Source organism: Chanodichthys erythropterus, chromosome 19 (genome assembly GCF_024489055.1).
Source record: "Chanodichthys erythropterus isolate Z2021 chromosome 19, ASM2448905v1, whole genome shotgun sequence".
Taxonomy (NCBI): Eukaryota; Metazoa; Chordata; class Actinopteri; order Cypriniformes; family Xenocyprididae; genus Chanodichthys; species Chanodichthys erythropterus.
In genome coordinates this window covers 38,655,849-38,683,845 of record NC_090239.1, presented here as the reverse complement: position 1 = coordinate 38,683,845, position 27,997 = coordinate 38,655,849, and the positions used below count along the sequence as shown (strand labels likewise).

General features: G+C 37.8%; 3 protein-coding genes across 3 annotated transcripts in view; 1 reads left to right on the top strand and 2 right to left on the bottom strand.

Annotated features, from left to right (window-relative positions):
* Nucleotides 1-320: 320 nt before the first annotated feature.
* Nucleotides 321-4,012, bottom strand: LOC137007570 (piggyBac transposable element-derived protein 4-like). Its single transcript, XM_067369107.1, has 2 exons — nucleotides 2,347-4,012; nucleotides 321-382 (listed from the first exon to the last, which is right to left on the bottom strand). The coding sequence occupies exons 1-2, from the start codon at nucleotides 4,010-4,012 to the stop codon at nucleotides 321-323; spliced, it is 1,728 nt and encodes a 575-aa protein (XP_067225208.1).
* Nucleotides 4,013-9,319: 5,307 nt separating this feature from the next.
* LOC137007569 (G2/M phase-specific E3 ubiquitin-protein ligase-like) lies at nucleotides 9,320-27,261 on the bottom strand. Its single transcript, XM_067369106.1, has 17 exons — nucleotides 25,486-27,261; nucleotides 17,753-17,848; nucleotides 16,312-16,434; nucleotides 15,473-15,726; nucleotides 15,280-15,372; nucleotides 14,857-14,979; nucleotides 13,624-13,701; nucleotides 13,494-13,541; nucleotides 13,273-13,398; nucleotides 13,015-13,185; nucleotides 12,744-12,922; nucleotides 11,823-12,152; nucleotides 11,382-11,692; nucleotides 10,789-10,967; nucleotides 10,275-10,447; nucleotides 9,970-10,187; nucleotides 9,320-9,564 (listed from the first exon to the last, which is right to left on the bottom strand). The coding sequence occupies exons 5-17, from the start codon at nucleotides 15,349-15,351 to the stop codon at nucleotides 9,320-9,322; spliced, it is 2,253 nt and encodes a 750-aa protein (XP_067225207.1). The 5' UTR covers nucleotides 15,352-15,372; nucleotides 15,473-15,726; nucleotides 16,312-16,434; nucleotides 17,753-17,848; nucleotides 25,486-27,261.
* cox19 (cytochrome c oxidase assembly factor COX19) overlaps nucleotides 25,149-27,997 on the top strand; it is a 64,017-nt gene continuing 61,168 nt past the window's right edge. Inside the window, exon 1 of the mRNA XM_067369641.1 lies at nucleotides 25,149-25,355. Coding sequence (XP_067225742.1) covers nucleotides 25,274-25,355 — 82 coding nt within the window. The 5' untranslated portion in view covers nucleotides 25,149-25,273. The remainder of the gene's footprint in view (nucleotides 25,356-27,997) is intronic.

The following is a 27,997-nucleotide window of genomic DNA, read 5'->3' as shown; positions in this document are numbered from 1 at the left end:
CTAAACCTTTAAGCAAGATCACCCTGTAATAAATCAAGACACAGCTTCATCAGTAATCAGGAGCTGATCCCAAGTGTGTAGCTGGAAGCTGTTGGTGTATGTATTGGTAAGGTGCTCGGCGACTGAATGAAACACATCCGATGTCACCCCTGTGTGCTGACAAAGATGGTTGTTTCTCAGCAGAGTTGTGTACAATGGCGCTGGCTCAACGCATTGCATTCTCATATAAGATGTAGGTGGCTTCAGGTTGAGATGCGATTTTGAAGTGTAGTTGTGGTCAGTGACAGATGTATCCTCCTATTGTGTTTCTGCATCACAGTTCAGGGCATGTGGATGTGAGTATCTTCACTGTTGTCTACATCACTGACGCTCATCGATGCATCTGTGGAAATAGTATAACCAAACACATTTTTACATTAGTAATAATACATCATGAGAATGAATATACAATGCCACTCATACTTGAACAGAACAGTGTGAGAGAGAGATGCATTAAAAACGAGACAGTATATACACAATCTCTAACTCTAGTGTTGATATGTACATCAATATCAATATGAGAGATGTTGCTAGATTGCCTGCTATCATCTGCAATCTCTGTAATTTACAGGAATAATGTAAGCTACTGTAAGACTACTGTACCATAGTACTACAGTAAATGTACTGTCGAAAATATGAAATATACAGGTGACAATGGTAATAGTGCAAGATTCATTGTGTTTTGTGAATATTACTGATCTCAAATTCATAGAACGGACTTCACAAATCTATGGTTAGGTTAACAAGCACATCGCTAGCTAAGTTAGCTTACCTGAATCTGACAACCTGTTCAGCATCTGGCGTGACTTCTTTACAGGAACATCGTAGCCGAGACATTTCTCAGGTAAGGGTGTTCGTCAGTCAGCTTCCCGTCCATGAAATGTGGGCACTTCAAGTTTAGCGCCTTCAGCCATTGCCTCAGGTGCTCCTCCTCGTCTTAAGGCGGTGGGTGTTGAATTGTAAAGTGCAGCGCAACACTCCGACCGCTTAATATAATCTACCGTTACAGTTATAGGATTGATTACGGCTAGAGACTAGCTTTAGGTCCCTCTCAACCAATAGTAAGATAACTAAACGAACGCAATGGTGTCACACTTGTTGTCGTGAAAATAACGCGCGAGAGCTACAACCTGTCACTACACAGCCAGAGTAATTGAGCAAGCGCTTCAATCAATGATGAATCAATGGTAAGCAAGACCAACCCACCTAATTATCATACAATGCAAAGAAATGTAAAAATAAATATGAAGATAAATTTAAAAAGTTGAAATAAATGTTACAATAAATAAATCTGGAAATAAATACATATTGGAATAAATAAATATAAAAATAAATGAATGCATAAAATAAGTAAATATAAAATAAATGGAAAAAATAAATAAAATAATAAATAAATAAATAAAATTAGAAATAATCAAAACAAAAGCAGAAAATAATAAATTAAGGGGGGAAAAATGAATTTTATTAAAAATGAATAATATTTATTTTATCATGTTTATTCATTTATTTTCCTATTATCACATTATTTATCTATTTATTAATTTATATATTAATTTATTTATTCATTTTTAATTTCTGCAGGTTTGGTCTTCCATATAAACTTGTTAATTTGAAGAAATAGCAAACTAGAATGGCATGTAGATGAAACAACGTGCATGCTTCGAAAGTGCCAAAATATCAAATTACTAATAATGACGCAATAAGCCAAAGTTTGTTTTGAACCTTTTTTTTTTTTTTTTTTTTGTAAAACAAAGTTTGTTTGGTTCAGTTTACTTAGTTTAACAAAAACAAAGAACATGGACTGCAGAATGAAATGACACGTAACAGCATGAAGAGATGTAGAACGGTAATCAAAATGTTTGTACAGGAATTGAAAAGCATTTAGAATAAATATATCATTAAATATCTAAATATAATGGAAATTCTATAGTTATAATGATAAATAAATAAATAATTGTAATTATAACTACAGCATAACATGCCTAAATCATAAATATTGCTGTACAATAATATTTACAAGGTTGATATAATTGCTGTGTTTCATATACAGTGTACAATTGTTTAAACAGAACAGAACAAGTATGGCTATAGTGCTAGAACAATTTCTTTTAATAAATATTCCTGTACAATATTCCTGTATTCCAAAAATGTATTCCTGTGTATGTGTGTGTGTGTGTGTGTATAATATATATGTTTAAATAAACATCTTAAACAATATACATTAATTACACAAGTATTGTTATAGTGCTATAACAAAAAATTGTGTTTTTTTTTTTTTCTTTTCAGAAACTGGCCGAAGTGTGGTACTTCTCAAAGCTGGACACAATGCTGCATTGCAAGGCTTGCACATAAACCTTGTCTTCTGCTTTTTCTGTAGGGACTTTTTGGTAGTCAGGCAGACTTTGCAGTGCCTGCGGGTGTTTTTCCCCTGTTGGGCAGTTGAAGGGATCTCTGAGGGGAAATGCCAGCCGGTGAGACGAAGTGGATTGTCAGCAGGAGGGCGACCACCAGTAGATGGCTTCCGGGGGGTGTGGTGTTCTTCCACAAGTTGGCGAACCAGATTTTGACGGAACTTTTGATAAGTCAGGCTTGAATCTTGTTTCTTCTTGTACACAATAAATGCATTGTGTACTGCAAGGTCCACAAAATGGAAGAATAATTTTTTGTACCACTTCAAGGTCTTGCGGGTACAGCCAACAAAACTGTCCATCATGTCAACCTTATCCACAGCACCCATTTTCTTGTTATAGTCCAGCACACACTGTGGTTTTATTTTTTGATTACCTGTTGCGTGGTCTATTTTTCCAGATGGTGACATGTTTGCTGAGTGGACCGTGGTCAGCATGTGAACATCACGCCTGTCATGCCACTTCACTGCCAGCATGTCCTTGCAGCTTTTGAACTCTGCTTCCCCACTGCACATCTTGTCACGGAAGCGGGGCATGCCCTTTCTGTTGGACCTCACCGTTCCACAAGCCCCAGTTTTGGCTCTCAGCAGGTGGTGGAACAGAGTAGGACTGGTGTACCAGTTGTCAACGTACAGTGTATGTCCTCTCCCCAGATATGGCTCCAGCAGTGTCAACACTACTGAGCCGGACACACCAAGTCCCGGAGTGTGTGTGATGTCTGTGTTGGAGCCTGTGTAGACTTTGACATTAATGATGTACCCAGTCAGAACATCACACAGCATGAAGAGCTTGATCCCAAACCTCTTCCTCTTAGATGGAATGTACTGCCGAAATCCAAGCCGTCCTTTCCACAGCAGCAGTGACTCATCGATGCACAAGTCCTTGTGAGGAACAAACATCTGCCCAAAAGTAGCCATCAGAGAGGTGAAAACACTTCTAATTTTATTCAGAGGATCTCTGAGGTTTGCTGTAGTGTTGTCAGCAAAGTGGAGGGCCCTCAGCAGGACTTGGAAGCGATCAAGGGGGAAGAGAGTAGGAAAAAATGGGGTCTGCGTTAAAGGATCGGTGGTCCAGTAATCCTTCAAGGAACCTTTTCTCACCAGGCCCATAACAATAACTGCTGCCAGAAAGGTGTAAATTTCATTGACAGTTGTCAGCCCATTTTGCTTTCCAGGGACAGTAGCAGACTCCTTTAGCTGATAGGCATACCTGTTGGTCTCCTGCACAACTTGCTCCACAATTGGCTTGTTCATAAACAATTTGAAACAATCTGCCTCAGAAGGATTTGTCTGACTATCTTGAACACCTTTGCCAGTGTTGTCAAAATCCAGGTCTGGTGGAGAGAATAGATCAGACGTCCAGGTCGGAAGGAAAACGGCGCCCTCACTAGCATAGATGGCATTGTCAGGGATCGCCGGCTCGTTGGAGCGATAGCAGCCCGCAAGGTTTTCCGGGAGACGGGCTTCCTCGTCACTGTCTGACAGGCTGTCACTGCCGCTATCGGATTCAGCGTCTGAGTCAAAGATAAGGTCCAAAATATCTTCACGAGTAAGTTTTCTAGCCATTTTTACTCTGAGGTACTCTGTTGCTAGCTCAGTGCGGGACCTTTGTGACAACCCCGCCAAACATCGTCATCCCCGCCAAAAACATCCCCGCGAACTTTTCTCTGCCGTAATAGACAGAGATGCTGTATGCTTTCATGTAGGAAGCCATGTTTGTTTATAGTAATATGTAAACAATAAATTATCGTAAAAAAGCAGCGCATCGAGTGGCCGTGATTTATTGTTATATTGTGCTTATATGCCCTATACACTTTTGACATGGTACTTCTGTGACAATGTGAGTGTCAGAGATATATAATAAACACACCATGTGCCTGTAAACATGTTTGAGTGAACACAGCCGCTCAACATCTTACAAACAGGGCTGCGCGCATACATTTCATTGATACTGTGTGTGAGAGGGGGAGAGAGTGTATGATGCCCAGTAAACTTTTGTCGTGGTACTCCTGTGACAATCTGAGTGTCAGTGATATAAAATAAACACATAATTTGCCTGTAAACACATTCGATCAGCAGCTTATAACAAACCGGGCTGCGTGCATACATGCGTGTTTCATAGCCTATACATTACTGTGCTTGCATGCCATACCTTTGTGGTACTCCTGTGACAATCTTGAGTTTCAGTGATATAAAAAAGACGCCTGTAAACAATGTTTGAGTGAACACAGCCACTCAACAGCTTCAGCAACAAACAGCTGCGCATATGTCCGTATTTCATTGATACACAGTGAGAGAGATAGAGAGAGTGTGTGCGTGTGTGTGTGTGAGATGTCCTGTAAACCTTTGTCGCGATATTTCTGTGACAATCTTTGAGTGTCTGTGACATGAAATAAAGACATCATGTGCCCGTGCACGCTGTTTGAGTGAACGTAAATGACAGCTCAGCAGCCTATGAAAACAAACAGCTGCGGCATATGTTTTATATGGCGAGCCGTTTTAACATTTAACAGCTAGACTGGATATGTGTTGCGGATATCTGCATTTCAGTTTTGCCTCGTGAAAAAGAACATTTCGGATATCCGCAACTTCATTCTTCCTATCCATAATTGTCATTTCAGATATCCACAAAGACATTCTTCCTAGGACAAATGACATCACTTTTGCCATTCAGTTGTATGGGGTTTATCATTACAGATATCTACAATTCAGTTGCAGATATCCACTATGTGAATTACGGATATCTGTAAGTGGATTGTAGAAATCTGTAATTCCAGTTTGAGATATCTACAATTTGATTCTGACTAGTATGGCAAGCCATTTTAACATTTAAAAGTTAAGTTCGACTATCCGTAATTAACGTTGTAGATATCACCAACGTCTTTCTGACTAGTCCTAATTACATTTTGGATAGTCGGAATTGTCATTCGAGATATCTGTAACGTAATTGTGGCTAGTCGAAACGACAGATAGAGATATCTGTAATGCAGTTTTGACTAGGCAAAACTGAATTACAGATATCTGCAATGACGTCATTGAAAACGACATTCAACTCGTCACACATCTTAAATGACAATTGCAGATATCCGTAATTCAGTTTTGCCTAGGCAGAATGAAAGTTAACGATATCTCAAACGTCATTATGACTAGTGCAAATTATTGTGCATGACGTTGCTCTATTTTAGATATCTATAAATACGTAATTTCCCTTCCCTGGGGAAGGGGATCATAGAAGAAGAAAGAAGCAGTCATGGCGTTGGCTGTAATCGAAAAAAACACCAGAAAATGGCATGAAATTCAACGAGCCCTCACACAGGGGATTTGTGGAGAGAGAGAACGTCGTTCTATTGAAAACTGTGAAAGAAATCTCGGAAGAATTGAGCATTTGCTATCACCAGACACAAACAATGAACTCAAAAGCAGTTTGGCTCAACTGAAAACTCTAATAGACGCAAATTTCCATGCTGGGGAAGACAGACGTTTCTCTGTCAGGCGCATTAGTTCAGGTGAGTCTGTTTATCACTGTATTCATGTATTATCATATTCATTCACGTTAAAGGGGAAATCCGGCCGTTTTAACATCTATGGTTTTCTCGGCTCACCCATAGACAGTAGAAGGGTTCACCGCGGGAGCTGTAGGAAGAAGAAAAAAACGACAAAAAATGCAGCGCAATCTCATGAAGCTCCGTGCAGGAGCTCTTCTGCCATAAACAGTATAGAAACCATAAAATGATTAGACCACCATTTACTTGCATTAAGCAACTCTGTTGTTATTTTTATAATTAGTATTAATATAATTGTTATATAATATATTGCCACACTTATGTGAATTATATTATCAGAAAACTGAACATTTGGCGTTGTCAGTCTTTTATTTGTGCTTAATGGATAAAACAACGGCGCTGCGCATTTATGGCTATACTAATTAGCAATAATTCTGACTTTATATTTATTAACGTGTTTATTTGTGCAATCATTAAATGTATTGGTCTTACACCACTGTTATGTCCACTGGTCACAGCAATAAATACTGTATTTTTGCAATTCCACAAGTCTCTCCATTTCCAGTGTAGCCTACTGGCCTATTCATTAACAATATGCAATTTCAATGCATGTATGAGAATTGGTATGATGGTATACTATAAAATTACAAAAAATAAACAGTCCAATGCTGCTTAAACACTTAAACTTAGTTGACTTTTTCTTTTTGTAGGGAGAAGAGGCCGACCAGCCATTGATGTTACCAGAGAACACATTGAATTTCTGCTGAAGCAAGGCCATACAATTTCAAAAACTGCTGAAATACTGGGATGCTCCTCATCATTTCTGTACAAGAAGTCAAAGTTGTTGGGTATACCTGTTAGAAGTATGCTGTCTGCAATAGATGATGGTGAACTAGAACAACATGTGAGGCAACTTCAGAGAGCCAATATCCTAATTCTGGAAATGAGGTAATTGGAGGTCTTTATCTTTAGGCTGTATTTAATTCACATTTGTGTGCCATTGTTTTGTGAATATCATGTCAATTTAGATCTTTTGACAAATCTGTTGCAGATGATAAGAGCCCTGTTGCGTGCACAGGGTGTGCTTGTTACACGGTCCAGGGTGCGTGAGATGTTGACACGGGTCAATCCTACTGCTGCTGCAAGGAGATGGAGCCAGACAGTTGCAAGACGTGTTTATCATGTACCTTACCCCAATAGCTTGTGGCACATTGATGGGAACATGCGTCTCATAAGGTTATTATTACCAGACTTGTCATTTTTTTAATATTTTGAAAAGAACTTCAGCAAGTAAAAAGTTTACAGCTATATTGTTTCCAGACTACTGTCAATAGTATTATAATCTTCAAAGTAATATTTGTTTTTCAACCTTTCTAGATGGGGTTTTGTGATTCATGGTGCAATTGATGGATACTCCCGTCTGATTACTTACCTCAACTGCAGCACAGACAATCGTGCCACAACAGTCCTTTCTCAGTTTTTTGAAAGCAACATGCCTCTATGCCCTACCATCAAGAGTCAGATCTGACCATGGTGGTGAAAACATCCTTGTGGCTTTATTCATGCATCTAGTTCAAGGACTTGAACACAGAGGTTTCATAACCGGACAATCAGTTCACAATCAGAGAATTGAACGCCTTTGGCGTGATGTATTTTTGCATGTGTTGCAGCACTTTTATCTTATGTTCTACTCCTTAGAGGATTCAGAGGTTCTAAACCCAGATGATGATGTCCACAGACTTTCACTGCATATTGTTTATCTTCCTGAGATTAAAAAAATACTGTAGCAGTTTAGACAGGCCTGGAACCTCCATCCGTTGCGAACAGAAAATAATTGCACACCAACTCAACTCTGGACAGAGGGCATGCTCAAAAACATTGCAACAGACAGCACAGCTGTCAACAATGTGTTTGGGGAAAATCCCTACAGTGACCAAAACATTGATGCCATCCTAGCGCAGTATGGAATTCAAACACTGCCTACACTTGATGAGGAAGAGTTCCCAGCTGTTAATGTAGAGCCACCTCAACTCATCCTCACTCAGCAACAACAGACATCTGTACACAATGCAATCCAACACCTTTCTGATCTAAAGATAAAATATCAGGCTTGCTGTACTGCAATTATCAGTATTTTGCAAACTCAGGTATAGTCTAATTCCAAGCCCAGAGATAAAAGTTTATTGGCTGCATATATTATCCAGGACTGAAAGACATTTTTAGTTTCAACAGCTTTAAGTTACATTTTCTGTTAAAATAAGGTGGTATGGGTAGTGCAGCTGCAGCTGATGGCGCTAATGCCAGGTGTGCTAGATTTGGCAGTAGCTAACACTGTTGGTGCTGTGTTATGTTTTATTGTCTTTTTTTTTTTGTAGTACTGTTGGCTGACAATATTCGTTTTGTTCCTTTCTACTCCCATTGTTATAATTCGTAGAAAAAGTGGAAAAGCATCTAATTAGTATGAATGAGATTTAAATGTTGAATAAAACTCGTAATGTATGAAAAACGTGAAACATCTTAAGGTTTAAATGGAATATGAATCAATAGACAAGATCTGAAAATGCATGAAAAAGAAAATTCAATATGAATGTTTGGAAAAGTGGAGAAGGATCTAACTATTTTGAATGGGATGAAAAGATGAATAAAAAAAAAAGATGAATAAACTGGTAATGTATGAAAAACAATGTTTAATGGCTTGAATGAGAATTTTAGATTACCAGTTGAGAGAGGTTTAACTGCCAAAAATACCTTAATCCACTAATCAGAACAGAGACTGAGTTGTGATGGGGACAGGTTACTACGATAAGCTGTTGAGGTTGACATCCAGCAAACCAGCCAGACCTTTAGTTTGCCTTCTCTGTATTCACTGTGTATTCATCAACATGTACATAAACCAAACATATTGGCTGTAATGTGTGATTTCATCAAACTCATTGAATTATAAGCCCAATAATTCCTTACAGTTGGTTTATAAAGGATATCTAATTCATTAATCAACCTCAGTGTCATCATAGTAACCATGAACTATAAGCCCAATATGTCTCATAAAACCTAAAGAAAATATACATTTTCAAAAAAAGTAAAACAAATTTATAACTTAAAAATAATTTAAAGCAAAAAAAACTACACAAGTTTGAGTTAGCTGAAAAACTCAATATTGAATAACCGCCAAATGAACTGAAGTGAACTGTTACTCATGCAAAATGAACAGGATTACTGAATCAATTTTTTTTTTTTTTTTGAAGTGCATGAGATTCTATAATTAACATCTGAACCAGTGACTTTCTTCAACAGCATTCTATTCAATAACTTCTAAGCACAAATATAGCTCAAGTGAAAACTGAATTTCCAAGTTTTACACACAGTGACATCATGCAAGACCAAAGGTTGGAGCTTGCAAAATTCCCTCCATCATGTATTGTTTGAAAGCTTCATAGGAAGAGTGCAGCGGCAGGCGGAGTACAAGAATACAAGTATTGGCTTCTGGGAATAGTCTGTTGCCCTCATGAAGGAACTGAATTTGTGGACGGTGTGGAAATCCCAGTGGAGGCACTGTTGAAGCTCCAGATGTAAACTCCAATACCTTCTCTAGGGTGACTGGACTGCATTCTCCTTCTGTAACATAAGAAATAGTAGTCTGAGAAACCGTATTCTGAGAAACAGTAATTCAGGCCCCTTAAAACACATGTTGATTTTATTTTTAGCCCATGTCGCCTAGCCCTAACCTTTTGTATGCGTTACTTTGGAGCAATTTGGAAGTTGCATGCTGACATCAAGGACTTTATGGTGAATATCAACCACAAAAAGCCTCAGTAAAGTACATTTTTGGTAAAATATTACAAAACAATATGAACAAGTTTAAGGGAGCTACCCATGTTCACACAACCAGACTTCACAAATGTCACTTCAACTATGGCATTATCAGCATTTATTTTCCTGCCAACCAGGACAACAAAATGACCACTAATAATTGTACTTATGAAGTCCATGTTATTATAACTTGTACAATAAATAGTATACCTTCAATATCAATTAACCAGTCACGCCAAAAGCATATTGTCATGTTTTCTTCTCGTGCTCTCCTGTTGCTGCCTTGCGCAGAGAAGTCCACGTCAAATAAAGTGCATAGGTCCTTCGCCTGTAGTGGAATCTCCTCACTGACAAACATGTTGTAGAACACTGCTGGATTCTTCCTCAGCTCCTCCAGTAAACCAAGGGTTTTTAACCCCTCAACAAACCTATAAAAACCATGTTACAATGTGTGAATCACCCTGGGCCAATGACAGTTTCATTTTTCGGACAGATAAGACAGGTGAGGCACTTACTGGTCCAGGGCAGTCGCCAATCTTCCATTGACAAAGAAGTCTGCAGCTGACTGGACAAGGGAGTCCTTCTCCTCCAGGCTGGACACATGTCTTAAGGCACCTATAATGCTGAGACTATCTGCTGCCTCTGCAATTGCACCGTTCGCCTCTCGGACCGTTGTTGCTTCCTGTATCTAAAAAGACAGACAGGAAAAAAAAAAAAAAAAGAAAAAAAAAGAAAAAAAAAAGAAAAGAAAAGAGAAAGAGATAGTGAGTCAGTGAGGGAGTCCAAAATTGGCTTGTAAAGATACCTTCCCAATATAAATTAGATGTTTAAGCAACATAGCACTCGTGTTCATGAGAATGTTCGTGGATATCCTCACGGCTGTGGTTCAGCCGCAGCCATGAGGCCAAAGGCCGAGTGACGCAGGTAACCTGAACACGTTTGAAGCAATTCATAAATAGAAAGTTAACAGAACATAGGGCTGTGTCACAGTACTGTACATTCAATGCATAACACCTTTCTCCTGCTTACTTTTATTAACTGTTCCCTGAAAGTATGGTCACCAACTTCATCCACCGTGGCCGGGCGTGTTGGTATCCCACAGATTTGATGGAAAAGCCTTTCGGAAAAGAAATGTGGACCGACTCCTCCATGGACCACACACACAGCAATCATTTTTGCCACCCACATGTAAAGTTTAGTCTGCAAAGCTAAAATTAAAGAAATAACAGTAAAATCTTGCTCTGCTGTAATGCTTGTTAATTTAATACCTTAAAATGCTATGATTAATATTAGTGCTACTACAAAACTTATTGCACCTTTCAAAACATGTTTCAAAAAGGTGTTTCAGTACATTAAAGAAACGAAGAATCATGGAAAAATCCTAACCAAGAGTTAACAAATTTTAAGGCAAAATAACTAAAATAAAAATAACGAGACAGACAACAAACAGGATGAAACCTGCCCAACACACAAAAAAACAAAAACAATAAATCAGACAAAATAAACAATAAATCAGACAGGAGAAATAAGGGAGCAATCATTTTTAAATGGGTTTCCATGTATACACTTCTAGAATTCTGCCAGTTGAATGAGGACAGTCCTAAGAATTTGGGCTTCCCTACCTTGAGTATCAAGAGACAACTGTCGGTCTTTCTCATGTCCCTCAAAGATATTTGACTGGTGGACAGCCCTCATCAACAGCCTTAGGTACTCTCTTGTCGGGCCGCCTTCGTCAACTGCTCCTTCACCATTGTCATCTTCATCCACAAAGACAACATCCAATTTTGCTTCAGGGTTGAAGAACCTACGCTTAAATGCCCGCACGCTACACAGTAAAACATTATCCCTGCACACATTTATTTGGTTGCTTGTTGGACAGAAGCTTCCATCAACTTTGCTGACCATTTTTTTCAATATGGTCTGTAGATCAGTCCTGCAAACAAAGAAGTTCATGCATTTTATTTTAACCACCTGATTAAATGTAACAAGATATAGAAAATGAAACCTCTACATATACTAAAAAAAAAAAAATATATAAAATCAAGTTAATGAGAAAAACACACTCATCCACAGGTCCTCCAAGGTGATGTGTTGATACAGGAGACTGATTTTGTGAAACAGTCTCATCTTGTTCATCAAGAATAATGATTGGTTCTTGTGCAGATGAAGGAGAGAGTGATGGTTCATCATGAAGAGTCAGGATTTCTTGTGGTTGTGAGAATAGAGTGAGCGGTGGCTGGGTGGAGGGCTCAGACAGCAGTGGCTGGAAAGAGGGCACAGAGAGACTTGGCTGGGTGGAGGTCTCAGACAGCGGTGAGCGGGTTGAGGGCTCAGACAGCAGTGAGCGGGTTGAGGGCTCAGACAGCAGTGGCTGGAAAGAGGGCACAGAGAGACTTGGCTGGGTGGAGGTCTCAGACAGCAGTGAGCGGGTTGAGGGCTCAGACAGCAGTGAGCGGGTTGAGGGCTCAGACAGCAGTGAGCGGGTTGAGGGCTCAGACAGCAGTGAGCGGGTGGAGGGCTCAGACAGCAGTGAGCGGGTGGAGGGCTCAGACAGCAGTGAGCGGGTGGAGGGCTCAGACAGCAGTGAGCGGGTGGAGGGCTCAGACAGCAGTGAGCGGGTGGAGGGCTCAGACAGCAGTGAGCGGGTGGAGGGCTCAGACAGCAGTGAGCGGGTGGAGGGCTCAGACAGCAGTGAGCGGGTGGAGGGCTCAGACAGCAGTGAGCGGGTGGAGGGCTCAGACAGCAGTGAGCGGGTGGAGGGCTCAGACAGCAGTGAGCGGGTGGAGGGCTCAGACAGCAGTGAGCGGGTGGAGGGCTCAGACAGCAGTGAGCGGGTGGAGGGCTCAGACAGCAGTGAGCGGGTGGAGGGCTCAGACAGCAGTGAGCGGGTGGAGGGCTCAGACAGCAGTGAGCGGGTGGAGGGCTCAGACAGCAGTGAGCGGGTGGAGGGCTCAGACAGCAGTGAGCGGGTGGAGGGCTCAGACAGCAGTGAGCGGGTGGAGGGCTCAGACAGCAGTGAGCGGGTGGAGGGCTCAGACAGCAGTGGCTGGAAAGAGGGCACAGAGAGACTTGGCTGGGTGGAGGTCTCAGACAGTGATGACTGACCATGAGATGTATGGTGTAGGACATAAGCTCCATCATTTTGTTGATCTGAGAGAATTTCCTGAAGACAAACATGCACAATACATGAGCTTGCACAAACCAAAACACATTCCGTTTTCATTTGAGTCTGGAAATAAAATGCAACACATTTACCTGTACATCCTTATTTGAAAACCAAAGCACATATAGAGTTGAGGATGCTTTTATGCCATAATCCATTATTGACCCGGAGGAACTGCTCTCAACTGATCTTGATGATGCGGCTTCTTGCACCACAAAGATTTCACTGGCAATATCATCTTGTCCCACAAAGTCAAACAAGATCTAAAAAGATGTGAAACAGTCAAGTTTTACAACCCACTGAACCACTGAGAAGACACTTGATATTTTCTCAAGCTGAACACACATCACCTGGATTGGCTCCGACAAGCGGAATTTCCTCATATTGGTGTGTCCATTTGGATATTTAAATTTGATCAACACCCCATCTGAGGGTTCCTCACATGCAGACATTCGCCGACGTCTTGCCTCAATAGCCTGAAATGTGATCTCTCATTTAAAAAAAAAAAAAAAAAAAAAACAAAAAAAAAAACCTTCAGCTAGTTTATCAAACTAATTTATTATAAACAAACCTTTTGACGTCTTTCCTCACAAGCCTGATAGACTAGTTTCTTCCTCTCCTATTAAAAGATCACATTAAAAGTACGTATGCATTCTGTAAGAGTGTGTAAATCATACATAAATAGAACTTGGAAGTATTACCTTCTCTTGATCCACCAACAAACTTGTATTATACTCCTGGTCTTGCTGGGCACGTATTGCTCGCCATTCTTGAAGAGCCTAAAGTAAAGCGCATTTTTTTTTATATATATATATATATATATATATATAGTACAGTCCAAAAGTTTGGAACCACTAAGATTTTTAATGTTTTTAAAAGAAGTTTCGTCTGCTCACCAAGGCTACATTTATTTAATTTAAAATACAGTAAAAAAAAACAAAAAAACAGTAATATTGTGAAATATTACTACAATTTAAAATAACTGTGTATTATTTAAATATATTTGACAAAGTAATTTATTCCTGTGATGCAAAGCTGAATTTTCAGCATCGTTACTCCAGTCTTCAGTGTCACATGATCCTTCAGAAATCATTCTAATATGCTGATCTGCTGCTCAATAAACATTTATGATTATTTTCAATGTTGAAAACAGTTGTGTACTTTTTTTTTTTCAGGATTCCTTGATGAATAGAAAGTTCAAAAGAACAGCATTTATCTGAAATACAAAGCTTCTGTAGCATTATACACTACCGTTCAAAAGTTTGGGGTCAGTAAGAATTTTTATTTTTATTTTTTTGAAAAGAAATTAAAGAAATGAATACTTTTATTCAGCAAGGATGCATTAAATCAATCAAAAGTGACAGTAAAGACATTTATAATGTTACAAAAGATTAGATTTCAGATAAACACTGTTCTTTTGAACTTTCTATTCATCAAACAATCCTGAAAAAAAAATATTGTACACAAATATTTTGTACAATTGTACACATTAAATGTTTCTTGAGCAGCAGATCAGCATATTAGAATGATTTCTGAAGGATCATGTGACACTGAAGACTGGAGTAATGATGCTGAAAATTCAGCTTTGCCATCACAGGAATAAATTACTTTGTGAAATATATTCAAATAGAAAACAGTTATTTTAAATTGTAATAATATTTCACAATATTACTGTTTTTACTGTATTTTTAATTAAATAAATGTAGCCTTGGTGAGCAGACGAAACTTCTTTTAAAAACATTAAAAAACTTTTGGACTGGACTGGACTGTACTGTGTGTATATATATATAATATATATATATATATATATATAAAAATATAAAAAAAAAAGGCATTTCTCACAAATCACCATAAAATAGTACACGCAAATAAAAAAATAAAAAATAAAAAAAACACACATACCATTTATTCTATACAGTGTCAAAATTGGTTACCTGATTTGCAACCACACTTTGAGCTTGGGTACTCTCAGCCACAGGTGCGGTCTCCTCTTGTACTGGAGCAATTGAGAGTGGTGGGAATGAATTCATGGATATGGCAGAGGATGTGGATGCCACCTGGTAGTACACAGAAAATCCAAATGATTTCTCCTTCAGCAAGAGAACACACACTCATAGTGGAAACAAAATACATCATTAGAAAATATCAATAGGTAGAAAAATTACTAAAACTAATCCTAGGGAATGTAACTGCTCAGACACCACACAGAATAAATAGATACATCTTAATACATATTTAAATAAAAATAAATAAATAAAAAATAAAAACAGTTTATATTTGTATTTGCCACTCATCACTACAAAGTGCAGAGTGGACATAACAAAAATCATTAGATGTGCAATCATTTTAATATGGACCTGATCTGAAACCACTTGCGAGGTCTCATCTACTGCTGGAGCTGCGAGTGGTGGGAATGAATTCTGGGACATGGCAGAGGGTGGTGATGTTACCTAAGGGTAGAGAGGGTAACAGTTATAGGTATAGACATTACAGAGAACACATATTTATATGATTGTAGTATGATACAAATCCCTGTGTATAATTCCATACCTGCAAGACAGTGGCTCGTGGCACGATGTAAAGCCTGCTTTTGCCAACAACTGCTTTTAGTTCCTTCACAGAACTAACTTGCAATTTCTGGATCTTGCGTCCTTTGCCTGTCCTTGCCAATTCAAAGCCTACCAAATTTAAACTGATGCGAGGGTAGCTTTGGCAAACAAAGTTGTTCAATTCAGATAAACTCCAGTTTAACCCAATCTTTGAGTTTGTGTGTCCGGCCTCCGTTGACTCATGCACAGGTTTTCCTAAAAATGGAAGTGTAAACATCAGTATAATCGGTTCCTAGTGGCAAAGTAAAAATTTTTTAGTTGCTACAAGATCTTTCAGGACTCATAGCATTCAGGACTCATATTTTCAGACATAATCGTAGTGTTGTCAAACCCCAAAAGTAGACCTGTGTGACTACCACAGTTAACCTAAGATCATTTGTGTTTCTACTAAGTTTACAGCTTTGAAACTAAACGAACCCTACACTCCTAAGAAAATTGCATATGACAGAAGAAAGAGCCTGGTCTCACTCACAAGGCCATCACACATTTGACCATATGTAAAAGAACATTAACATACAACATATGGTGTAGCTTAGCGTCTGAATGCACCAATGCATCAAAGAGAAAACTACTCTGCAATATTTCTTTAAAACAAATGCTAAAAGTATTAACATAGTCAAATGTTTCCCAATATAGAGACAGTATAACAAATCGGACCATACAGGCTCAAGCCAACATAAAATCCAAAGCAGCTCATTCCATAGCTGTCTCTGCAAGAAGGTTAGATAATAAGGTGTAAAAGTAAATAACAATTCTTATCTGCTTCAATCTCACATTTACCTAATCCATGTTTAGCCAGTTCCTCAAGTTCTATTGTGGGGGGCAGAAAACCATTATCTGGCCCTGGAAGGAGGAAAAGTTTTGCTTGCCAAATAGGGTTTTCCCTGCGGCCACCAGATCCTCCTGTAAACACAAATTTACATTTACATTACATTTAGTCATTTAGCAGATGCTTTTATCCAAAGCGACTTACAAATGAGAGTAGTAGAATCAATCAAATCAACATGAGAACAACAGTATGTAAGTGCTGTGTGAAGTCACAGTTATGACAGTAAAGTGCTCATAGCAAGGAATTTTTTTTTTTTTTTTTTTTTTTTAAATAAATACACAAATAGATAGAATAGAAATCAAGGTAAGTGCTACCATTACTGGGTCAAGTGCTGACGAAAAAGATACGTCTTTAGCATTTTTTTTAAATTAGCCACCTCACGTTGTCTTCCAGTTTCTGCCATATGTAAGTTCCAGCGTTAAAAACGTTATTTTAAGTAAACTGCTTGTACACGAACAATGTTCCCAATGCTCCTCGAGTTCAAGTACAGATTTTGTCGTCAATATCCTTTTAAACAAATACATAACGGTCAGCAGTAATTCTTGGCTAAAATGTTCCCGTGTGTGAGTAATTTTAATGCTTAAAATTACTGTAGGTTATTGTTGACAATATTTATGAGAAAGATTCACACTAATACACTTTAATAAAGATGCTGACATGCATTCTATTCTTGCAATGGAAATGCAATAACACTAACTTCCTTAGATCAGAAAAAAAAGTTATTAGTTCAGATTAGTTCTTTTTTTTCCACAGTAAAAAAAAGCCATAGCCTGTAGGTATTGATTTCAGGTTGAAACAGTATCTAACAGGTAAATTAACGAGTCAAACGTTCGTTTAAAAGGATATTGACGACAAAATCTGCACTTGAACTCGAGGAGCATTGGGAACATTGTTCGTGTACAAAAAGTTTACTTAAAATAACGTTTTTAACGCTGAAACTTACATATGGCAGAAACCGGAAGACAACGTGAGGTGGCTAATTTCTCTGAATTTCCCTAAATTAGATTCTGCCAAAAAGATCTTTAACTTATGGTTACAAAAAGACCTTACCATATATCTTATAATACTACAAGCAAAGTGTCATGTTGTGTCGAGCCTTCTTGATATTAAAAAATAGCTATTTTGATGTGTAAGTTAATTGCATTTGCAGTAGTTCTAGCTGCTAGTAGTGCCCCTAGCGAACCCATTAAAAAAGCCATTAGACCCTAACAACAGTCAATCTTAAAAGTGCAGTTTTTGTCGTCAATATCATTTTAAATGAACGTTTACTCCAGTACATTCACAAAAAGACCCTAGAATGCATTTTGGCAACTGTTTTGCTTTAAGTTATTAAACAACTACCCCAAACTTCTGATAGCACATTAGCAAATATGATGTTTAAAGAAAAATTACCCTGAACTCGATGAACTCGCCGGCGAAACAGTCGTCTTGTTGTGGAAAGTAAGGTTGAATCATCATTTCTCGCTGCCAGCTCCTGTCTTGCACGGGCTGCAGCATTAAAAGACGATTAAAAATGCCTTCGCCCTCTGGCTGCTCAGACATGGTGCTAATCAGTGCTAATTACCAGTTAACAGGTGCGATTTGAATGATTAGAACAACAACACGCTCTGCTCCCGCCTAAAGTGCGATGCGGGCCTAATTTGCATAAAGATATCTGCAACGTCATTTCGCCTAGTCAAAACTCTAATTCAAGATATCTGTAATTACATTTTGACTAGGCGGAATGAAAGTTACAGACATCTCAAATTTCAGATATCTCTAATCAAAATTCATTTCAAGATATCTATAACTTGATAATAGATATCTACAATTAAATTATGACTATCCCTAACTCCAGTTTGAGATATCTACAACGCCATTTTGACTAGTCATAATTCCAGTTACAGATATCTACAATGTCATTTCGCCTAGTCAAAACTTAATTTGAGATATCTGAAAAGGAACATGTAGATATCTTGAATTGAGTTGAATTAAAGATATCTTTAACTGGAGTTATGACTAGTCAGAATCAAATTGTAGATATCTCAAACTGGAATTACGGATATCTACAATCCAGTTACAGATATCCGTAATTCACATAGTGGATATCTGCAACTGAATTGTAGATATCTGTAATGATAAACCCCATACAAATGAATGGCAAAAGTGACGTCATTTGTCCTAGGAAGAATGTCTTTGTGGATATCTGAAATGACAATTATGGATAGGAAGAATGTAGTTGCGGATATCTGAAATGTTCTTTTTGACGAGGCAAAACTGAAATACAGATATCTGCAACACATATCCAGTCTAGCTTTTAAATGTTAAAATGGCTTGCCATATGACTAGTCACAACTCCAGTTCAAGATATCTTTAATTCAACTCAATTCAAGATATCTACATGTTCCTTTTCAGAAATCTCAAATTAAGTTTTGACTAGGCGAAATGACGTTGTAGATATCTGTAACCGGAATTACGACTAGTCAAAATGGCTATGTAGATATCTCAAACTGGAGTTAGGGATAGTCATAATTTAATTGTAGATATCTGTTATGGATATCTTGAAATGAATTTTGATTAGAGATATCTGAAATTTGAGATATCTGTAACTTTCATTCCGCCTAGTCAAAATGTAATTGCAGATATCTCGAATTAGAGTTTTGACTAGGCGAAATGACGTTGCAGATATCTTTATGCAAATCAGGCCGGCACTTTTAGGCGGGAGCAGAGCGTGTTGTTGTTCTAATCATTCAAATCGCACCTGTTAACTTGTAATTAGCACTGATTGGCACCATGCCATAATCACTAGTCATAATGACGTCTGAGATATCTTTAACCTTCATTCTGCCTAGGCAAAACTGAATTACGGATATCTGCAATCGTCATTTAAGATGTGTGACGAGTTGAATGTTGTTTTCAATGACGTCATTGCAGATATCTGTAATTCAGTTTTGCCTAGTCAAAACTGCATTACAGATATCTCTATCTGTCTTTTTGACTAGTCACAATTATGTTACAGATATCTCGAATGACAATTCCGACTATCCAAAATGTAATTACGACTAGTCAGAAAGACGTCGGTGATATCTACAACGTTAATTCCGGATAGTCGAACTTAACCTTTAAATGTTAAAACGGCTTTCCATAGTTTTATTGATACGTTGGCATTATTGTGCTTATTTATCCTATACACTTTTGTTGTGGTAATTCTGTGACAATCTGAGGGTAAGTAAAATAAAATAAAATAAACACACCATGTACCTGTAAACAATGTTAGAGTTGCTAGTTGTGCGAAATTATTGACAGCTGTTTATCCAGCTCGCCTCTCTCTGTGTTGGCGCGAGAGGCCGATTTGAAATTTTGAATCTGGCAGTTGTGATGTCGCTGAACGTTCGAAATCCCATATGTGGTACCGTACGCTATAGGGGCACAGAAATAAAAATCCCATATGTGGGACCGTACCGCTCAAAGGGTTAATGAAACAAAGCCACATATTTGTACCAGACGTGTGAAATTAATGTGGACCAAATGAAATTCTCTGAACCCTAAGTACATTTACGCAAACTGAGAAAGTCAAAAAGCGTTAGGTTGTGCTACCAGAGCGCCATCTAGTGGCTGTCACCTCTTGAGTTCTATGCTCTTTCCCTGCGTTCCATTCGTAAGGGCTCATCCCTATGCCCTAATCCCTTCAGAGGGTTTTCCCCTCCGGAGTGAAAGCTTCGAAGGGATGAAGGATGTAGGGGTCGACAAAACTCTTCTTTTGGAATGCACTTCAGTGTCATCTTAACGAGACAATCAAAAAGGAGTAGATTGTGCAAGCTGCGCCCATTGTTTAACGTCAGTTTATTTATTTATTTATTTATTTTAGGTTTATCGTACCATGTATATAGGCCAATTTCACAATTCCCGGTTTTTGGCTTCCGGAACGATCCACGCAGTGTAAAAGTTTTTCCGGTTACAGTGATTGATAGCCTAGATCAGAACCAGCTCAGGAATCAAAGTCGTTTTACGAATTAAATGTCATGAAAATGTTTGAACGTTCTTGGTGAATTATTGGTGAGACTACAGAGCTCTCATTAAGAGCTAAGTTTAATAAATAATTTGAAGTGATGGCGGTTAAACTGGTTATATTCTTCGTGCCTGTTTGGCGCGGCTGTGCATATCGTGCTGCATGTGCTGTAAAGACAGTGCCTGCGTCTCAAAGTGCATACTATCCATCCTAAATAGTAGTCTGTGTAATATTCAATGCTATTTAGGGTGGAAAGGCCTGATCCTCTGATTCATGAAACAGGACTGCTCGCAACCTGATATTTCTGGATATAAACCTTACAGTCTATGATATAAACACTTCAGTCTCTCACTCATTTTCCTGTTGTCATCAGGGGCGTAGTTTGCGGGGGCGGTGGGGGTTAGGTAACCCCCCAATATTTAAATCTATCAGTTACAACCCCCCCCCCCCCAATATTTCAACATGAAAATCACAGTAGATCTATACTAACATGTGTATAATTCATTTATTTTGTAACAATAATTTTGTTTCTAATCGAATATGTGTTTGTCATAATAAATTAGTCAAAAAAAAAACCTCCTTCCATTGAACCGATTGGTAACGCCCAACCAATGCGCGTCGCACTTTCACCAAAACAACGCAAGTGGTGCTGTACTGTTTGAATGGAGAGCACGGGTAGCAACAAAACATGAAGAGAACCGTTGCCCAGCCGACTATATTAAACTTCTGTTCAAAGAGGGACGTTTAAAAGAATAAAGCATGTACTGAGAAGGAGGTATGAAAACATTGTAATAGCTAAGTACACTCCACATATATTTTAACTAGCTAATCCATTGCAATTTAGCCATAACTATCAGTGCAACTGTAACCAGTTACCAAAACAGCCGTCTGTTTTGTTACTTCATTTATCAATAGTATCTTATCAATGACAAAAGTATTCACATCTGTGTTTGTTTTCTTCCTTAATTAATCTGATTTTGAACGAATTTGCTTGAATGAACGATTTAAGTAGCTCACTCTTTAAAACATTGAATCGCTGCGACCACCTGGCGGTTTCAATATTTAACATAATTTCTTTCTTTTTAGAATCACTCCATTATGTTAGAATTTGATTAATGGTTATAGATAAATTCCATAAAGTTACGATAGATAGATAGATAGATAGATAGATAGATAGATAGATAGATAGATAGATAGATAGATAGATAGATAGATAGATAGATAGATAGATAGATAGATAGATAGATAGATCGATCTAAAAAATATATTAAAAAAAAAATACCAACGCTCAACCCCCCCAATATTGAAACCAAATCTACGCCTTTGGTTGTCATCATCTTAAAGTGTGTATTATGCGCAGTATTATTGTGCTGTTGCAATATTAACGCAAAGACTGATAGTTGTACAGTGTGGTGTCGGAAATTAATTATGGGTGGTTGACATATAAGCCTGAAAAACATTTTTTTTTTTTTTTTTTTTTAAACTTCAAATATTAGGCATAAAAAATATTGAGTTGTGTTGTACTGACTCTTGAATTTCCAAAAATAGTTGTGGTTTTTTAGATTTTGTATTGGAAATTGGATTTATTCACCAATTTGTTGCATTTGTGCCTAAAATTGTCATATGGTGTGACATAAAAGTTATTCTATATAAAATGAAAATGAGATAGTCTCCCTACGCAACTAACTTCACCATAAACCTTTATCATTACTATCTTCAGATTTAAAATTTTTTTTGGTGCAGATCCAATATTTTGTATTATTTTTTAAATCATCATGCAAAGTAAGACATACCTCTTCAGCCTTTCCAGATATTTTAGATTAATTCTGACAAACTCTGTTATAAATCTAACAAAATGCCTGTGACTCTTGCTGATACTATTTCTCTTTTGCTCCATTGACTTTTTTATGATTTATAACAAAAAAAGTAATTTTATTGTCACAATTCTGATTGTCACACCAAATGATATAGTGTCACACTATATGACGAACTTAAAAAAAGTATTTTATATGCATTCATCTTTCAATTAATTCAATTAACATTAATAGGACTAAAAATCATGAAACTTACTATCATCATTTTAAAACTTTTAAGATTTTATTTATGAAATATGAGTAAATCAAACTCCATATCATGTCAAGAAACTTCAACATGAACATTTTAAAATTAGAGGACAGTGTGTGTGTGTTATAACTGTTAAACAGTAAAAAATATCAATTTACAATTAGCTGAATGTTTTAGATTGAAAATTCATAGACTATTATTAAAAACGGATACCCATGGGATAATAACAGATTCACATGGGATCTTTAAACATCAGTGGAAGCTGAAAAGGTATAAAGAGAAGAAACAAAGAGGAAAACTCAAGGCATTCAGTGTGCACTCCCTTCCTCCAAGAGATGAGAAAATGTGTTTTGAAATGGGCCATCACTAGATATTGTTGTAAAAATGTCATTTATTTTGTTTTTTTGTCAAAGTATTCTTGTCACTTCATAACATTAAGGTTGAACCGCTGTAGTCACATGACTGTTTTAAATATGTTTTGAATACCTTTCTGGATCTTGAGAGATTTGGTGACATTTCTGGCTATGTAGGCCTCACTGAGCCATCGGATTTCATCAAAAATATCTTAATTTGTGTTCCGAAGATGAACGAAGGTCTTACGGGTGTGGAACGACATGAGGGTGAGTAATAAATGGCATTATTTTCATTTTTGGGTGAACTAACCCTTTAATTGGATGGGTAATTTAATGTTCACCATTAATTTATTACAATATGTTTTGATTATTTATTTAACATCAAAAAAAGGGGTATGTCATATTGTGTGACAAATGTATCATATGGTGTGACCTGGAAAAAGCGGTCACACCATATGATACGGTGTCACACCATATGACGTTTTGCTTAGTTAAGATAATCTCTCGGTTAACTAAAAACAGCTAGCTTATACTTGGCACGTAAATTGCCACATGACAGCAATGATTTTTAAGAATAAATGAGTAAAATTTGTAAAAAGTGTTTTATTTTTATGCAAATAATCTCACACCATAACACACAAAACTTTGACCACTAGTGAGCTAATCAGATACAGAGCTTTTTAAGTAAAATCAAAAAGTCAGAACTCGCCTCATGACCCTCCAAACCACCTTAGAGATGACAATGCAACGTCCTGGGGTGCGTTTCCCGAAAGCATCGTTGGTGAACCATGGTCGTAAGTCCCATTGAACTCTATTGGTAACGATGGAACTTGCGACCATAGTTCGCTTTGGGAAACGCACCCGTGGTTGAGTGTGGACCTCTGCTTCATAATGTTGTCCAAATTATTGCCCGTTCAAAATATAGATTTTAATGTCACACCATATGATGCCCATTTTACGGACAAAATGTATTTGGCCAGAACTTGCTTAAAAATCATGCACAGACATCAACACTTTCTTTGTTCATTAAAAATGCCTAATTCTGTTATTTAAACTGTAAATCTATCAATTATTTATACTTTGCTGAGATATATTGTCATATTAGTAAAGTCACACATAGCCTGGACAGTCACACCAAATGACAATTTTGATGTTTAGATCAAAATTTGAAGTATTGGTCTTAATACACCAACTAAAGCTATGGTACGCTGTAGTAATATCTTGTTAGAGGAACAACATAAGGATATAAATTTTTAAAAAATACCCATTTTTTTTAGTAAATGGCATTATGGACAGGTAGAACTGTACGTCATGTCATCCACCCTTATGTCTTAGTTCAATCATTTTAATCGATCAGGATTAGTTATAACATATGCTTGAATGTGGGATGTGATCACAGTCTATGGATGTGATGCCATATGAGATTACATGCTATATATTTTTAAAACATATTAAACTCACGACAATATTATGTATCTCGATTTTATATCCCCCATTAAAGTATATATTGGGATTTTTTTTTTTTTTTTTTTTATGAATAAATTATATAAATAATGTTCGTCGTACGAGTAGCTGCCTTTTACTGTATGACAGCTCGTAATAAATCCACCTGCCGGTATATTTTTGAGCAATGGTCTTAGCGGCTGTACAAGCTACAAACCAGTAGAAAATAATTTCTTTGTAGATTATACAAAAGCGACTTGGAAAACAGACAAAACAGAAAAGGTAAAAAGCGATATTTGAGAAAAGAGCATATCAATCTAATAGCCGTAGACGCATAGCGGAACTAACTTTACCCTGCGTCACGTGATTTCCGATTCTTGTGAAAAAGGCCTTTTGTAGCCTATCTGTGTATTTTAAACATTTGAATGGACTGATAAAGGGAGCTGTAAAGTACTCCACTCATGCCAGAAAAAATTCATCAGAGAAGAGGAAGAGATGTTGCTGCAATTAAGAGGGGAATGTATTTTGATTAAAGATTAGGAGAGCACGTGAATTTAATAAATAAATAAATAAAATAATAATGTGCACATAAATCATTTTTAATAAATACTGCAATATTCCTTAAAAAAAAACAAGAATGGACGATTTTGATTTCATGGTGACTTTAAAGCAAAAACACAAAATAAATCATGATATAAACAAACTTTATATAAATATTTATATGTATATAAATGTAATATTTATATATATTTATATAAACCAACATATAAAACCACAGAAAACTAGCAATTTTGTAATCGGATGTTTGATTAAAAACCTACTAGTTACAAGTGTAATCTTATAGGCTACATATTAACTTTGAAGTTGCTAAATGTATGTAGCCTATAAGATTAAGTCCGTTTGTTCCGCGTACCTTTTATTTTGAAAACAAAGTCTAGTATTACAGAGGAAGTAAACGGTCAGGTTGTTGCGTAATTCACAGCTTAACGTGAGCGCCCATTAAAAGCAAACAGTGCGCCCTCCTTTACCACTAAATGTTGCAGTGAGTCCTTATATTAAGAAACAATGTCAACAGCGATGAACTTCGGAACCAAGACGTTCCGACCCCGTCCACCGGACAAAGGAGCGTTTCCTTTGGATCATTTCGGTAAGTGACTGTGCGCATGCACCGTTGAGCAACAGCAGTCACAATTGTTGCGTCCCAATTCTACTTATACTATACCGTTAAAGTACATTTTTGTGAAGAAAAAGTACGAGCTTTGGATACTTCGTAGTACATCATAATTGCGGGTGTCTCAATCAGTTCCCATAGCTCCCGAGCTCCTGAATAAGTATATCGTGTACACGAATTCGGGCACTGGTAAGGACAGTAAAAGATGCTGGTTCACTATGGACACTTATGACTCTATTTCCGGCGACGTGACAATGTCCTCATTGTACAACATCACTACTGGTATTTATGAACAACAACAGAGCTGATATTTTCTGACATTACTTGTAATGTTATTTAAAGTACATTATGATTAATTATTTGCTTGTTACATATACGTGCAACATTTCAACGAATAAATTATAAATGTTAGCTAGATTATGTTCATTACCTGTCATGTATAATAAAATAACGGTTTTTATTTTTAAGAACATCTATCGCGTATCGTTATGTGCAGAGCCGTTAAATTCCACAGCTCTGGTTATGTGCAGTGCCCAAGGAAGTCGACCGGAAGTTGAAGTCGGCCGCGTGCCGCCATCTTGTAGCAGAACTTCACTTGCGTTAGCATCCCATTGACTCCCATTCATTTTGGCATCACTTTGACAGCGAATAACTTTACATCTGAGGCGTTTAAAGACTCCATTTATCCATTATTTATTTCTAAACATACACAATGTATAAAGGGCTCCATTACCTTCTATGTTACATTATGGCCCCGTAGAAACAGTTTTTGTAAAAATAGGCTAACGATTGCGTCATAACCACTCGACTCTCTGTCGCACAGTAGAGAAATTACCGTACAGACGGGAGGAGAAGCTCGCAGGCAATAGTATGCATTAACTTAATACGGCGTACTGGCGTTACATTTTAAAATACTATACAAACTAATTAATCAGAATACTTACTCCTGCTCACTCACGCCAAAGAACTCCCCGCTCAAGCTCGCCGTCTCTGCAAGATTAACGATGGCAGTTTGCACGCACAGCTACTAGAAGATTTACATCTGTCAGACAGGTTGCTGACGTCATCAAGCTTAATTTGAGTCTGCGCATCAGAAACGGAAGTGCTAAAAAATCGCTAAAAATGGGCTTCACTTGTCTCAATTGAGTTCCAATGGGGTCGCTGTGTCCATTTCTTTTACTGTCTGTGGTTATGTGTAGTGAGTTGGCTCACGTGATTCAAGTTTCGCGCTTCAGAACTTCCGTTAAGGGAGCATAGTGAGCATCGATGCTCCCTGGTTTTCACGGTGCATTATGGGACTTTTCAGGGAGCGAACGTTTCAGTGCCCTGAAATGATTCTGCGATTGAGACAGCCCTTAAAATGGCCGACTCCCTGGTCAGTGCCCTGACTACTGAACTAGGGAGCTGATTGAGACACTCGTTAACGGCCTTGCTGTCACCGTTTAAACTACCCCGTCATTGCCACAGTTAAAATCTGCCACATTAAATTAAATTTGATTTAATTTCATACCGTTCATACTTTTTCCTAATGAGCCTATTGTGTTTGAGCGTGATAGGCACTTCCGATTCGGGGACGTTCCACTCAAAAAGAACAATTTCAAATCATAAGGTAGCGCTACAAAAAATCTTAATCTGTCAGATTGACTGAATGGGCTGTAAAATTCTCTTTGTGATCTATTTGTTAGACATCAGGAGAACGTTACGCTTTTTTATTAGGGGTTCAAGCACGAAGTGCTGAAACCCTATTGTAATTGTTAGGATTTTTAGGGCCCAAGCGAAAATTCGCGCAGGGCCCTCTTGTTCTTCTAAGGATTATTATTAGGGCCCAAGCGAAAATTCGCACAGGGCCCTCTTGTTCTTCTAAGGATTATTATTATTTTTAGGGCCCAAGCGAAAATTCGCGCAGGGCCCTCTTGTTCTTCTAAGGATTATTATTATTATTATTTTTTTTTTTTTTTTTTTCCGTCTTCCGGGGCTTTTTGGGGGCCTTAACATGCTCAAAAACTCTTGAAAATTGGCACACACATTGGAATCCGCGGCCATTAGGACGCCGGAGAGGCTGGTACCCGGGCGTGGCAGGGGGGCTCGACAGCGCCCCCTTGAAAAAAGTCTGAAAATTTGGTCCATATATTAAACATGCTTGCACGTATTAGTATGAAACTCGGTACACATATAGACCTCATCGGGCCGAACAACTTTCGCGCTCTAAGTTAATCGCCACGCCAACAGGAAGTCAGCTATTAAGGGTTGTTTGAAAAACGCATGCTCTGGAATTTGATATACTCCTCCTAGACGATTAATCCGATCGCCACCAAACTCGGTCAGCATGAAGTCAAGACACAGATGATTAAAAATTGCCAGGGGATTTTTGATATCTCGAACGGTTTGGCCGTGGCGAGGCAACGAATTTATGGCGAGAAAAAGGAAACAGGAAATGTGTTATAACGTCTTAATACATATATTGATCTTTATGAAACTTCACGAGTGTGTTCGTTATAGGAGTCTGATCACATGGATGTGACTATTGTGAGTCAAAGTTATAGCGCCACCAACTGGCAGCAGGAAGTGTATCACTTTTTGAAATGTTTTGAGATCACCCTCTTATTTTTACCTGATTT

Bases quoted from the DNA above. Each gene is read 5' to 3' on its own strand.
- LOC137007570 (XM_067369107.1), bottom strand. From the start codon at position 4,012: ATGGCTAGAAAACTTACTCGTGAAGATATTTTGGACCTTATCTTTGAC. The intron at 383-2,346 runs GTACCACACTTC...CTATTTCCACAG, and splicing joins ATTGTGTCCAGCTTTGAGAA to ATGCATCGATGAGCGTCAGT.
- LOC137007569 (XM_067369106.1), bottom strand. From the start codon at position 15,351: ATGTCCCAGAATTCATTCCCACCACTCGCAGCTCCAGCAGTAGATGAG. The intron at 13,702-14,856 runs GTAACCAATTTT...GCTTTACTTTAG, and splicing joins AAAGTGTGGTTGCAAATCAG to GCTCTTCAAGAATGGCGAGC. The intron at 10,968-11,381 runs GTAGGGAAGCCC...CTTTAATTTTAG, and splicing joins GTTGTCTCTTGATACTCAAG to CTTTGCAGACTAAACTTTAC.